Here is a 13,726-nt window from a genome sequence, read left to right on the forward strand (position 1 = left end):
CAGTACTTGCAGGATCGCCGTACCCCCAATGTGCCCACCTAGCTGCATTGATCTGCGGATGTCACATAATACTTGTTCCTTAGTTGGAAGAAACTAAGTGTTGGTGCTGACCTTTAAAGCCCTAAATGGTCTTGGTCCAGTATACCTGAAGGAGCGTCTCCACCCCTATCATTCTACCCAGACACTGAGGTCCAGCTCTCAGGGCCTTCTGGCAGTTCCCTCACTGTGAGAAGCCAAGTTACAGGGAACCAGGCAGAGGGCCTTCTTGGTAGTGGCACCTGCCCTGTGGAACGCCCTCCCACCAGATGTCAAAGAGAAAACAAATACCAGACTTTTAGAAGACATCTGAAGGCAGCCCTGTTTAGGGAAGCTTTTAATGTTTAATAGGTTATTGTATTTTAATATTCTGTTGGAAGCTGCCCAGAGTGGCCAGATGGGCGGGGTATAAATAATAAATTATTATTATTAATTATTATTATTATTAACTGACCTTTTAGTGTGGCTGAATCTGAACTTTGGAACTCCCTGCCTATTGACACCAGGCAGGAGCTGTCGCTGCACTCTTTTTAGTCCCCCGCTTAAAACATTTTTGTTTAGGCAAGCCTGTCCAAATACACACACATCAATGTGTCTCAATCTCTTACACTTCAGGTTAAATTATTTCAAGCTGTTTTTCTATTGATAATATTAATATTTCCCTATAAGCCGCTTAGATGTCTCACTCCAGTCAAGTGGTATGTAAATTCGGTACATGAAAAAGTAAAACAAATGCAAGATTGGCATCAGAAAAAAGCTTACCTCTGTGTTTCGAAGAGGTCCTCTCTTTTTCACTCCAACTGCAATTTCAGACTAAGAGGGGGCAAGGAGAACTAATTATAAGGATAAAATTAAGATCACATTAAAGATCTCTTGCACACACACACAAATGCTCCACCCTGACACCTCCAAGTCTACTTCCCAGTCACAGGCTGAACAGCAATGATATCAGCAGTCAAGGAATGCCCATAAAAATTCTAACTGCTAATTCACACAGGATTATTATTGGTGTTTATCGGCTTAAGGAGACTATCAGAAGAGATCATAAAGAGAAAATATATGAACAAGATGTGATGTGGAAACAGCAAGATAAGACTGGATAGAATTATGAACTTTGTTTGGACTGATTTGGACATTAACGCAGTAGCAAGAAGATGATCAGAATCCCCCTTCGGATCTTGAAATATGGGTCCCCTCATAGAAAAAGGGACACGACAAGGTTGCCCTATTTCCCCACTACTTTTTATTTCGGTCCTGGAGGTTTTGCTGAACATGATTAGAAGGGACCAGTTGGTTAAAGGTATACAGGTCGGAGCTAAACAGTACAAATTGAGAGCATTTGCAGATGATTTAGTACTGACGTTACAGGAGCCAGAATCTAGTACCAAAAGGGTTTTAGAACTGATTCAAGAATTTGGTCAGGTTGCAGGATTTAAATTGAACAAGTTAAAAACTAAGGTTTTAGAGAAAAATCTAACACCAATGGAGAGAGAGAGGTTTCAGAATGTGACAGGCTTAACAGTGGTTAAGAAAGTTAAATACCTGGGGATTAACATGACAGCAAAAAATGGGAATTTATTTAAAGATAACTATGAAAAATGTTGGGCTGAAGTGAAAAAAGATCTAGAAATTTGGTCAAATTTGAAGCTTTCACTGCTGGGCCGTATTGCTGCGGTAAAAATGAATGTATTGCCTAGAATGTTGTTTTTGTTTCAAACTTTGCAAATTGTGGACAAAATGGATTGTTTCAAGAGGTGGCAGAAAGATATTTCTAGATTTGTCTGGCAGGGCAAGAAGCCCAGAATAAAATTTAAAATACTAACAGATGCAAAGGAAAGAGGTGGATTTGCCCTGCCAGACCTTAAACTTTATTATGAATCAGCAGCTTTTTGCTGGTTGAAAGAATGGCTGCTTCTTGAAAACACTGACATTTTGGACCTAGAAGGTTTTAACAATGTATTTGGATGGCATGCATATCTGTGGTATGATAAGGTCAAAGCACATAAAGCATTTAAAAATCACATTGTCAGGAAAGCACTGTTTAATGTTTGGATAAGATACAAGGATTTATTGGAAAATAAAACTCCAAGGTGGCTGTCACCAATGGAAGCGAAAGCCTTGAAAAAGCTCAATATGGAGGTCAAATGGCCGAAATATTGGGAAATTTTGGAACAAGATGGAGATAGACTGAAATTGCAGAGTTTTGAAAAATTAAAAAACAAAGTGCGAGACTGGCTTCATTATTATCAGATAATGGAGGCATTCAATTCGGACAAGAAAATTGGCTTCCAGGTGGAAAAATCTAAATTAGAAACAGAACTGTTAGAACCCAAAACTAAGAATTTGTCAAGAATGTATAACTTGCTGCTGAAATGGAACATTCAGGATGAAACGGTGAAATCTGCTATGATTAAATGGGCACAAGACGTTGGACACAACATTATGTTCGCTGACTGGGAACAGTTATGGACCACAGGTATGAAATTTACGGCATGTAATGCCCTAAGAGAGAATATTATGAAAATGATATACAGGTGGTACATAACCCCAGTCAAGCTTGCAAAAATCTACCATTTGCCTGATAATAAATGTTGGAAATGTAAGGAAATTGAAGGCACATTTTTTCACCTTTGGTGGACGTGCCCAAAGATTAAGGCTTTCTGGGAGATGATATATAATGAATTAAAAAAGGTATTTAAATATACCTTCTTGAAGAAACCAAAGGCCTTTCTCCTGGGCATAGTCGGCCAATTGGTGTTAAAAAAGGATAGAACTTTCTTTATGTATGCCACAACAGCAGCAAGAATACTTATCGCAAAGTATTGGAAGACACAAGAGTTACCCACACTGGAGGAATGGCAGATGAAATTGATGGACTATATGGAATTGGCGGAAATGACTGGCAGAATCCGTGACCAGGGAGAAGAGTCGGTGGAAGAAGATTGGAAGAAATTTAAAGACTATTTACAGAAATATTGCAAAATTAAAGAATGTTAGAGTGATGTTGGATTGAAATTAAGTGGCTTCTAGCTGTACAGGCTTTAAAGTTATATATAGATTAAGATTAAGGATTAGGACTAAAAAAGTCAAAAGAAATGGAAAATTGGTTTTTAATAGATTAAAATTTAATGTTATATTATATTAAGATTAAGGATGGGATTAAAAAGGAGGGAAAGGAATTGCTGGACAAACAAATTGAATTGGAATACAAAAGAGGGAGGTATGAGGAGGTCCGGGAAATAAGTAAATGTAAAAGTTGTGATGAAAAGAAGGAATTGTTTTTAACTGTTTTTTCTTTTTTCTTTTTGTATTTTGTACTTTGTATGGTGTTTTTTCTTTTTATTTTTAAATTTCTTTTTTTTTATTAAGATTTTTTTTTTCATGTGAAACTCCAATAAATATCATTTTTAAAAAAAATGAAATATGGGTCCCCTCAACAAAATTTAAAATTCGGCTTTGTAATTCGGAATTTATGTGATGTGATTTGATTTGATTGGCCGGTTAATAAAAATTATTAAAAAAAAAAATTCTAACTGCTCAAGAAAACATATGCTAGAAGGCTGACAAACAGTGCATAATTTTATTCTTATTGCATAACTGGTGCTAACTTGGCATAAGAGCAGGGTGATATTAGGGAAGAGAGTTAGTATGATCCTAGGAACAGAGGAAGCTTCCTTCTATCAAGTCAGACTGTTGGCCCACCTACCTCAGTATTGTCTATACTGACGGGAAGCAGCTCTCTAAGAATTCAGAGACAGGAGTCTCTCCTGAAGGAGTGTCTCCACCACCATTGTTTAGCCCGGACACTGAGGTCCAGCTCTGAGGGCCTTCTGGCAGTTCCCTCACTGAGAGATGTGAGGTTACAGGGAACCAGGCAGAGGGGCTTCTTGGTGGTGGCACCAGCCCTGTGGAACACCCTCCCATCAGTTGTCAAGGAAATAAACAACTATCTGACTTTTAGAATACATCTGAAAGCAACCCTCTGTTGGGAAATTTTTAATGTCTAATGTTTTACAATTTTTTATGTGCTGTAAGTTGCCCAGAATGGCTGGAGAAACCTAGCCAGATGGGTGGGGTATAAATAATAGAATTCTTCCTCCTCTTCTTCTTCTTCTTCCAACTCCATAGAGATGCCTGGGATTAACCTGTTCAGTTGCTTTGAAACACAGCTGTCCTGTACTTAAAACTGCCCCCCCATACCTTCAACAGAGGCATCTCTCTGGCCTGCTGGATGAAGAGGTGCATTTCGTTGATCTGCTGGCGAACGAGGGGAGGAACTGGGTTGCAGCAGGCGATGATGCCCTGGGGCTCCCTGCAAATCAACAAAAGGAGAAGGACATTTTAAAAAAGATAAAATGCTAGCGTTGTGCAGCTGGAAGGGACAAAATGGTTCATCAAGTCCAACCCCTGCAATGTAACAACTACAGCAGCAGCAGCAACAACAACAACAACAACAGGGTGTTGACCCTGAGATGCTATAGGACCAGGATGATCTTAGCCGCTTCCTGTCCCAGAGCTGGTCCTTAAAGGAATGTGGGTGGGGCACAGAAGAATGATGGAGCCACAGACCAATCACAGGAGAAGAAGGAAGAAAAGCCGCAGGGGTGTCTGCAATGCCTTTCCCCAATAGAGATGTAAAGGTTGGGAGAGGATGAAGAAGGAAAGCAGAAAGAATTCCGATAGGAGGAGCGTTTTTCCTTCCTAGCTTCTGATCAAATTTTCTCATGGAAAACCTGCCACTTTGGGGGAAAGGAAAATTACTATTTGGGCACCCGGTTTCAAAATTCACCTGTTCACCCCATGCTTTCCCCAAAGAGGTGACTCAGCTAATGTTTCAAATACTATTAATTGGATCTACTGATTAGTGATGTGTTCCTTGCATTTGTTTAATGGGGATGTCATTTGGCTTTGGGGAGTTTATTCTGTTTGTGGCCATGATGTATATTTTTTCTCAAGTGTTGGCAGCACATTCATTGCTGCTGCTGCAAATAACCGCCTGTTGTTCCACTTGCAAAGCAAAAGGCATACTCACTTGGGCAGCTCCTCCGCTATCTTGAGCAGCATGTGGTTCGGCAGCACATACCTGAGGGGAAAAGGGGAGAAATGAATGGTAGAATCGTAGATTTGGAAGCCCCCCCCCAAGGTCATCGAGTGCAACGCCCCACAATGCTAGCATCACAGCTAGAGAATCACAGGTAGATGGCCATCCAACCTCTGTTGGAAAACCTCCAATGAATCAATTACTAACTAAATGTTAAATGCCACTACTTTCGCTACACATTGAGATCAGTCTTGTAAAGAGACCTGCCAAATATATTACTAGCTTTAACTCTCTTTCTCCTTCCTCTTTTACAGAGGAAGAGGAAGGGAAACAAGCCTGCAGGGGACAGATAGAAACCTCAGTTCCTACTATGACTCTGCCCACCTGTGAAACATGCCCTGTGGAGGAAGGAATGGGTGGGTGAAATAATAATGGGTGGCCAGATCCAGTTCTCCACTGCTGGTAAAGGTAAAAGGTAAAGGACCCCTGGACGGTTAAGTCCAGTCAAAGGCAACTATGAGGTTGCGGCAGTCATCTTGCTTTCAGGCCGAGGGAGCCAGTGTTTGTCCACAAACAGCTTTCTGGGTCATGTGGCCAGCAGAACTAAACCACTTCTGGCACAATGGGACACCGTGATGGAAACCAGAGCACATGGAAACGCCATTTGCCTTCCTGCCACAGCAGTCCCTATTTATCTACTTGCACTGCCCTGCTTTTGAACTACTAGGTTGGCAGGAGCTGGGACAGAGCAACAGGAGCTCACCAGAGTTGCGCGGATTCGAATTGCCAACCTTACGGTCAGCAAGCTCAAGAAGCTCAGTGGTACAGGCAGCTTTGAAAGGATTCCTTTGCCGAGCAAGGGCTCCGTTGCCTCCCGATTCTAAAAGCTCCCCTTTTATTTATAGCATTTATACCCCACATTTCTCCCCCAAGGAGGCCAAGTGGACGGCTCGCCACTCATTTAATACCAACGATGGCCCTGCGAGATAGGCTGGATTGAGCAAGGAAGTGACTGGGTCAGTGAGAGCTCCAGGACCAAGTGGGAACCAGAACCCGCGTCTCTCCCAGGTCCTAGTCAGACACTCTAACCACTACACCACACTGGATCCTATAGCCTGCTCCGGCAGTCCCCTGTAAAAGAGCTCACCCCGTGCTCTCATCTTCCTGCCGCCCCATCTTGTCCCTCCAGGCAAAGAGGAGCCGGAAGGCCGCCAGCTGCTGGCTGTTGAGGTGCTTCTTCTGCTTCCGGTAGAGCTCCAGGTACGAGTCTTCGGTGAAGATGGGCTTGACGTATTTCTAAGGGAGAAGAGGCAGGTGGAAGCGGCATGAGCGACCTGTAAGGATTTGTGTGCTGCTGCTGGCAGGGGGAATCCCTGACCCCCAGCTGCCTGGTGCAGGTGGGAGTCCAGCGATGCCTGGGAGGGCAACAGGTTGGCTGCCCCTGTGCTAAACTCTAGTTCCCAGCACCCGCTCAAAGCCTTCCATACTGCATTTTCTTTTTTCTTTCCTTTTTTTATTGGAATTTTATTTACAACATAACATAAACCCCCCACCCCCCAATACACAAATCTACCCTCATTAAACGTAAACATAACATACAATGAGCATAACATACAACAATACAAACAACCAAATTAAAGACTTCCTTTATCCTGTATCTGTCCTCCTTATTTACTTCTTATAAATGGTTTCCTTTACGAATACTTATTAAGATTTTTCTAATTATAACTTAAATATCCACAAAGTCTCCTGCAGACAATAATCAAAACAAGTCCAGGTATGTATTTTAGGGCACTGTTTTGTGAAGTACCATATTTTTCGCCCCATAGGGCGCACTGGCCCATAGGGCACACCTAGTTTTGGAGAGGGGGAAATAAAGAAAAAAATGTTTATTCCCCCCCCCGGCGCGGGGCTGGGGCGGGGGAAGCCCGAGCTTCCCCTGACCCCGATGAGGAGATTTCACCCCTCCCATACACAAGAATCTCCTGATCATCTCCTGATGGTCTCTGCTGACTCTCCAGAGAGAAGGAGGCGTGTCCTGCCTATCTACTTATTCTGCCCAGCAACATATCTGTGTGTGTGAGTGAGAGACAGTCAGTCAGTGTGTATCGGAGAGAGTGAGAGTGTTGGAGATCCTAGAGATAAGATTGCTGTTAGAGCAGCTGCAGACTCTCAGTGTAGCATTGATTTATGCTTAGAATATTCAGCTCTGTATATAGTTTTGTGTCATAGTTGTAGTTATAGAATAAAAGGAAGATATTCTACAGAGCTGCTCTCCGAGTGGTTTATACTCTGCAAGACTCTGCAAAACTCTGCTGCGCAACGACTGTATTATTGAGACAGTGAATCCGGTGCTCTAAGCTCTGAGCTGTGAGTCCACAGCACTGTGACCGTTTCCTGTGAGAAGGAGGTCTCTGGCGGTGCTACCCAGCTCGCCTAGCCCAGTCGGGGTTGAGGTGCAAGAGTCCAGTTGGTGCACTGGCTCTAGGGCGATGCTGACATCGGTTATGGGCCCAGTCGTTGTTCCAGTCGTTGTTCCAGTCGTCTGACCTGACGTTGTTCCAGTCATCCCAGTCGTCCCAGTCGCCAGAGGTTTCTGTTGCTGATTGCCGGACGGTGGAACGGACGCTGCATGCTGGACTGATTTGCGGTGCCCAGAAGCAGAGCTGTTTTGGAGCAGAGTGTTCAAGCTGCCGCTGTTGCTGTTGCTGCTGCTTGATTTATGGAGGTATGTTGCTGACTGCCAAAGAAAGAAGATAGCATCCCTGTTTGCCTGTTAATTGCGCTCTGAGTGGGAGAGAGAGTGGCTGAAGGAGTCAAGGCTTTATCTGTGTTGCACGAGGGAAGTGTCTTGCTCTAAGTAATAGCAGACATGGCCTGTGCACATTCTGGCCAGATGGCTCTGTCCTTTCCTCTCCTCACGCCTGAAACCTATGCAGTTTGGCAAGTAAAGATGAAAGCGCTTTTACAGAGGGAGAAGCTATTTCACACGATAGAAGATGACCCTCCAGATAAGGATGATGATGATTGGGCTGAGTGGCATGCTGCAGACATGAAAGCCCGAGGGACAATTATTTTGAGTGTTTCAGACCACTTGCTGGTGAACTTAGAGGGTCAAGAGACTGCACAAGCTGTTTGGCATAAGTTGAGAGATATGCATCTTAGACAAAATGCTGGTTCCAGTGTGATTTTCTTTAAGAAGCTGTGCAGGCTGCAGTTGGAGAAAGGTGGTGATTTGCCTAGCCATCTGTCTCAATTAAAGCGTCTCAGACAGGACCTTGTTCAGCGAGACCTGGCTATTTCAGAGGCTGTGTTTGCAATGGTGATGATTAATAGCCTAGATGAGTCTTATGATGGAGTAGCTGCCCAGATTTCCACAATGCCTTCTGACCGGCTAACAGAAGATTATGTGTCTAGTGTGCTCTTGAATGAGTGGGATCGCAGAAAGGCTGTTAAAGAAAGCCGGGACTGTGCTGTTAAAAATATGCTTGAAAATGTGCCTGAGTCTTCAGCAGGGGAAAGTGAAAGTGAAACTGCTGCTGTTAAAGCTTTGAAATTGAAGCGGTGCTTTTCGTGTGGAGCACAAGGCCATTTGAGTTTCCAGTGTAAGAAGTCTTCAAAGAAGAAGGGAAACTTCAGAGGCAGAGGGGGAGGAGGAAGAAATCCTCAAGCACCTGCTACTTCAAAGGCCTTGATCTCTCGCTGTTCCAGTCAACGTGGGCGGAGTTTCTTCGTGGTCGACTCTGGCTGTTCAAACCACGTGGCCAAAGATAAGAATCTCTTTGTTCAGCTTGAGAAGCAAGAGAAAGAAATTCATCAAGCAGATGGGACAGTTCTCACGAGTATGGCTCAGGGAACTGTGTTCTTAAAGAGCCTGAATGCAACTATTAAGAATGTCCTGTATGCGCCTGATATTCAGGACAATTTGTTGAGTGTTTCCCAGCTTGATCGTCAAGGGTTTAAGGTGGTGTTTGCTAAATCTCGCTGTGAAATTCTTAGAGATGGCAAGCTCATTCTGTATGCAAAATGTGTAAATGGATTGTACCAATTGCCTTTTGTTTCAGGTACAGGCACTGCAGAAGCTACTGAGAAAAAGTGTTGCAATTTAACTGTAGATAAGAATGAGAAGTTGCATGACCAATGTATTCATTATTACCATCGCGTTTATGGTCATTTGAATTTCCAGGCTGTGGCAAAAATGCCTGATATGGTTCAGGGTATGAAGTTGAAAGAATGTCCCTACCACATGAAATGTGTTTCTTGTGCAGAGAGTAAGGCAAGGCAAGCTCCCAAAGGTACAGAGTCTGGGAGAGAGGCCAAGAAACCATATGAAGTCATTCATGCAGACTTAGTGGGGCCCCTAGCGCTCTCTAGAGGCAATTCAAGGTTTTTCATGGTTCTGATAGACTCCTATTCGAAATATGTTTGGGTCTATATGCTGCAGAAAAAGTCTGAAGCCTTTACCAAGTTTCGCCAGTTTTGTAAATGGCTCAGAAATGTACATAATGAGAATGTACGTTGTCTTTTCACAGACAGGGGTGGAGAGTTTTGTTCAGAAGAGTTTGAGAGTTTTCTTTCTGAACAGGGCATTGAGCATAGGACCGCCACGCCCAGATCACCCTGGCAGAATGGTTTATGTGAGAGAGTGAACCAGACTCTGCAGCAAGGAATCAGAACGCTGTTACATGATTCGGGGCTACCCAATCCTTTTTGGGCCGAAGCTCTTTCGTTTTTCTGTCATGTCTATAACAGGAGGTACCAGTCTAGTATAAATTGCACCCCATATGAGATGCTTCACGGAAGAAAGCCATGTGTAAAGCATTTTAAAATTTTTGGTTCGGAGGTTTGGGTGCACACCTCACAGGGTGACAAACTGAGCAAGCGTGGAGAACATGGTGTTTTCCTAGGATATGAGAAAGGGTCTTATCGTGTTCTGATCACAGACACGAAAACCATAAGGCTGACCAGGAGTATTGATGACAATCCACAATGGGACAGAGTTGGCGTTTTTCAGTGCCATCCCATTTGTGATGATGGTGCTAAAGGGGCAAAGAAAGTTAAGAGGGAGGCAAGTGTTGTTGGTGGTGATAATCCTGATGCCAATGTAGTTCCAGATGATGGCACAGATTATCAGAGCCCAAAAGCCTCAGGTGAGTCTGACGCTGACTCAGACTTAGCAGCTTCATATACTTTAGCTCCCCATTCTCCCAAAGAGGAGGAAGCACCAGAACAAGAGGATCAGAGAGTTCTGCGCAGGTCCGAGAGAACAACCAAGGGTGTACCACCGAAAAGGTTTTCTGAAGAGTTTGCAAAGACTGCGGTCACGAGCAACTCTGGTGGGGTTTTCAAACCTAGCATGAAGTGTGCTGAGAGTAGTAGCACAAAACGCTTTATTTATTTCCTTACCTGATATTTGAAGGAAAGCGTGTATTTGAGTTCTGAAAAATGGTTTGTTCAAATCTGCCTAATTAGAAATGTCAATTTGTATTTGAAAGGAAGAAATGTGTGTGAAGATTTTTCCAGAAGCTGCTTATTCAATGGTATTGTAAAAGTGTTTTATATGCCGGGAGAGAGATACCTGCAGATATGTTAACCAAGGTTGTAAGCAGAGAACAACTTTTGGAGTGTATGTGCAAATTGCAGTTATGTTAAAGATTCTTGAAATGGTCGGATGAAATGGGGGAGGATGAGGAGATTTCACCCCTCCCATACACAAGAATCTCCTGATCATCTCCTGATGGTCTCTGCTGACTCTCCAGAGAGAAGGAGGCGTGTCCTGCCTATCTACTTATTCTGCCCAGCAACATATCTGTGTGTGTGAGTGAGAGACAGTCAGTCAGTGTGTATCGGAGAGAGTGAGAGTGTTGGAGATCCTAGAGATAAGATTGCTGTTAGAGCAGCTGCAGACTCTCAGTGTAGCATTGATTTATGCTTAGAATATTCAGCTCTGTATATAGTTTTGTATCATAGTTGTAGTTATAGAATAAAAGGAAGATATTCTACAGAGCTGCTCTCCGAGTGGTTTATACTCTGCAAGACTCTGCAAAACTCTGCTGCGCAACGACTGTATTATTGAGACAGTGAATCCGGTGCTCTAAGCTCTGAGCTGTGAGTCCACAGCACTGTGACCGTTTCCTGTGAGAAGGAGGTCTCTGGCGGTGCTACCCAGCTCGCCTAGCCCAGTCGGGGTTGAGGTGCAAGAGTCCAGTTGGTGCACTGGCTCTAGGGCGATGCTGACATCCAGCCCCCAGAACAGGCTGCTATCCGCAAGCCTTGGGAGCCTGGCGGGAATCTGCCCGAAGCCTGGGGCACGCTGCTCAGTGCACCCCAGGCTTCAGGATGCAGGCTGCTATCCACAAGCCTAGGAAGCCTGGTGGGAAGTCGCGCCGGGCTCCCAAGGCTTGTGGAGAGTTTCCTTCAGCGAAAGCCTGCATTCGCCCCATATGACGCACACACATTTCCCCTTCATTTTTGGAGGGGGAAAAGTGTGTCCTATAGGGCGAAAAATACAGTATTCTCTGCATTTTCCCCATGCTTTTTGAAACTCTTGTCTAGTGTGCTGCATTTTCCTATCTGGGGATGGAGGGTGTGTGTGTGTGTGTACGCGCTCCTCCTTCCCTTGAATGCCTCTGCCCAACACAGGGAGCTCACCTTCAAGCAGATGTCCTTGCTCCGCTGCCACACCACTTGGAGCTGAGTAGGCTGCCCGTTGGCCTTCTCCCAAAGCTCCTCCCTGACCCGGTCGTAGATGTACAGCAAGTAATGCGTGTCGTCACGAGCGTAATTGAGCATCTCTTCTGGGAGGGGTCTAGAGGAGAGACAAAGAAACATGGATTACGGGGAATCTCGGGTGTGGTGGTCAGGAGGGAGCCAGCAGTAAATCACACAAAGCGGAGTTAACTCTTTATTAGCAAGAACGGGACCCGCACATTTCATTTCCTTGGGAAATGATTTTTAACGAATTGAAAAGGATGTTCAAAGTAGCTTTTATTTTTTTAAAAAAACTCAGAAGCTTTTCATTTAGGAATTATAGGGACAGAACTAGCTAAATTGTATAGAAATTTATTTATGTATGCTACTACAGCAGCAAGAATGCTACTTGCCCCAAAGTGGAAAGAAGCAGAAGTCCCAGCAAAGGAGGAATGGATACAAAAGCTTATGGAATGTGCAGAAAAGGTGGAGCTTACTGGAAGAATAAGAAATTGAGATAACAAACTTTTTTATAAAAGAATGGAAATGGTTTATTGAATATTTACAGATATATTGTAAACAGATAAAAACATTAGCAGGATTAGAGTAATAATCTGCAGTTTTAAAAGAGTAGACAGTAGATAATAAAATGAGGATGTTAAATGAACTTGGATATGCAGAAGATATTAAAAAATAAATGTAAGGAACCACAGAAAGAGGGGGACGGAAGTCAAATTTTGAAATGTTAAATTGATTGTAAAACTAATGAAATGTATGAATTTCAAAAGTATAAATAAAATAATAATAAAAGAACAGGATCAGCACAAACTTGGTGGATGATCGGGCCTAATGAGGACAGCAGCTCATCCCCTGCAGGTCTTCCCTCATGGATCACTTGCCAAGACTAAAGGTCCCCACCTCCCCACAGCCATCTATGTCTTCTCCTCTCTAGGGTTTTCCCCAAGCAATCAAAGACTGCGCCTGCTTGTCTATCGTTGCCCCTCCCACTTCATGCCTCTTCTGGTTCTGGGAGACCAGGGTGGATGGAAGCTTGTTGCACAGACTCACATTGGTATAACCTCAAGATGGGATTGGAACATCCCAAATCTACCCACACCCCTCCATACCGTATCCTCCAGTCCGCCAGCTGGTACTGTTTGTTGGCATCCACCTTGCAGTAGAGCTTGAGCAAGTGGTCCAGGGAGTGCCGGCCGAGATTGAGGAGCCGAGCCGCCTGGTGGGTGTCGAAGACGTTCACCAAATAGAGGCCGAAGTCTCGCTGGAGCCACTCCACGTCTGAGTCGGCCCCGTGCAGGACCTGCGAAGCACCAGAGCCATAAATAGCGGGGGAAATGTCAAGAAGGTTCCCTGTCTTCCCACCCACCCGTATATGTATCCTTCTGGTCATTCCAGGTTGGCACTGCCTAGGCCAGGGTTTCCGAAACTTGGGTCTTCGGCTGTTTTTGGACTACAACGCTCATCATCCCTGGTGGTCTTGTAGTAAGGTTAAGCCAGGCATAGGCAAACTTGGCCCTCCAGACGTTTTGGAACTACAACTCCCATCATCCCTGATCACTGGTCCTATTAGCTAGGGATGATAGGAGTTGTAGTCCCAAAATATCTGGAGGGCCGAGTTTGCCTATGCCTGGTTTAAGCTTACTGGGAAATGATATATAATGAATTGAAAAGGATGTTCAAAATAACTTTTGTAAAAAAACAAAACAAAACAAGAAGCTTTTCTTTTGGGAATTATAGGGACAGAACTAACTAAACTGTATAGAAATTTATTTATTTACAGCAGCAAGAATGCTACTCACTCAAAAGTGGAAAGAAGCAGAAGTACCAGCAAAGGAAGAATGGATACATAGGCTTATGGAATACGCAGATATGGCGAAACTTACCGGAAGAATAAGAAATCAAGATAACAATCTTTTTATAAAAAGAATGGAAATGGTTTAT

The 13,726-nt window shown here is 43.9% G+C and overlaps 1 protein-coding gene across 3 annotated transcripts in view; it reads right to left on the reverse strand.

Annotated features, from left to right (window-relative positions):
- The window catches only part of EXOSC10 (exosome component 10), a 30,734-nt gene that overhangs the window by 9,581 nt on the left and 7,427 nt on the right, over positions 1–13,726 (reverse strand). For all 3 annotated transcript variants that reach the window (XM_081018229.1, XM_081018230.1, XM_081018228.1), the window contains exons 10-15: positions 12,895–13,085; positions 11,729–11,885; positions 6,225–6,373; positions 5,069–5,119; positions 4,237–4,348; positions 799–849 (exon numbers count right to left, since the gene is read on the reverse strand). In XM_081018229.1, the coding sequence (XP_080874355.1) occupies positions 799–849; positions 4,237–4,348; positions 5,069–5,119; positions 6,225–6,373; positions 11,729–11,885; positions 12,895–13,085 (711 nt within the window). The remainder of the gene's footprint in view (positions 1–798; positions 850–4,236; positions 4,349–5,068; positions 5,120–6,224; positions 6,374–11,728; positions 11,886–12,894; positions 13,086–13,726) is intronic.

Source organism: Podarcis pityusensis (genome assembly GCF_964106645.2).
Source record: "Podarcis pityusensis genome assembly, chromosome: 8".
NCBI classification, from domain to species: Eukaryota; Metazoa; Chordata; class Lepidosauria; order Squamata; family Lacertidae; genus Podarcis; species Podarcis pityusensis.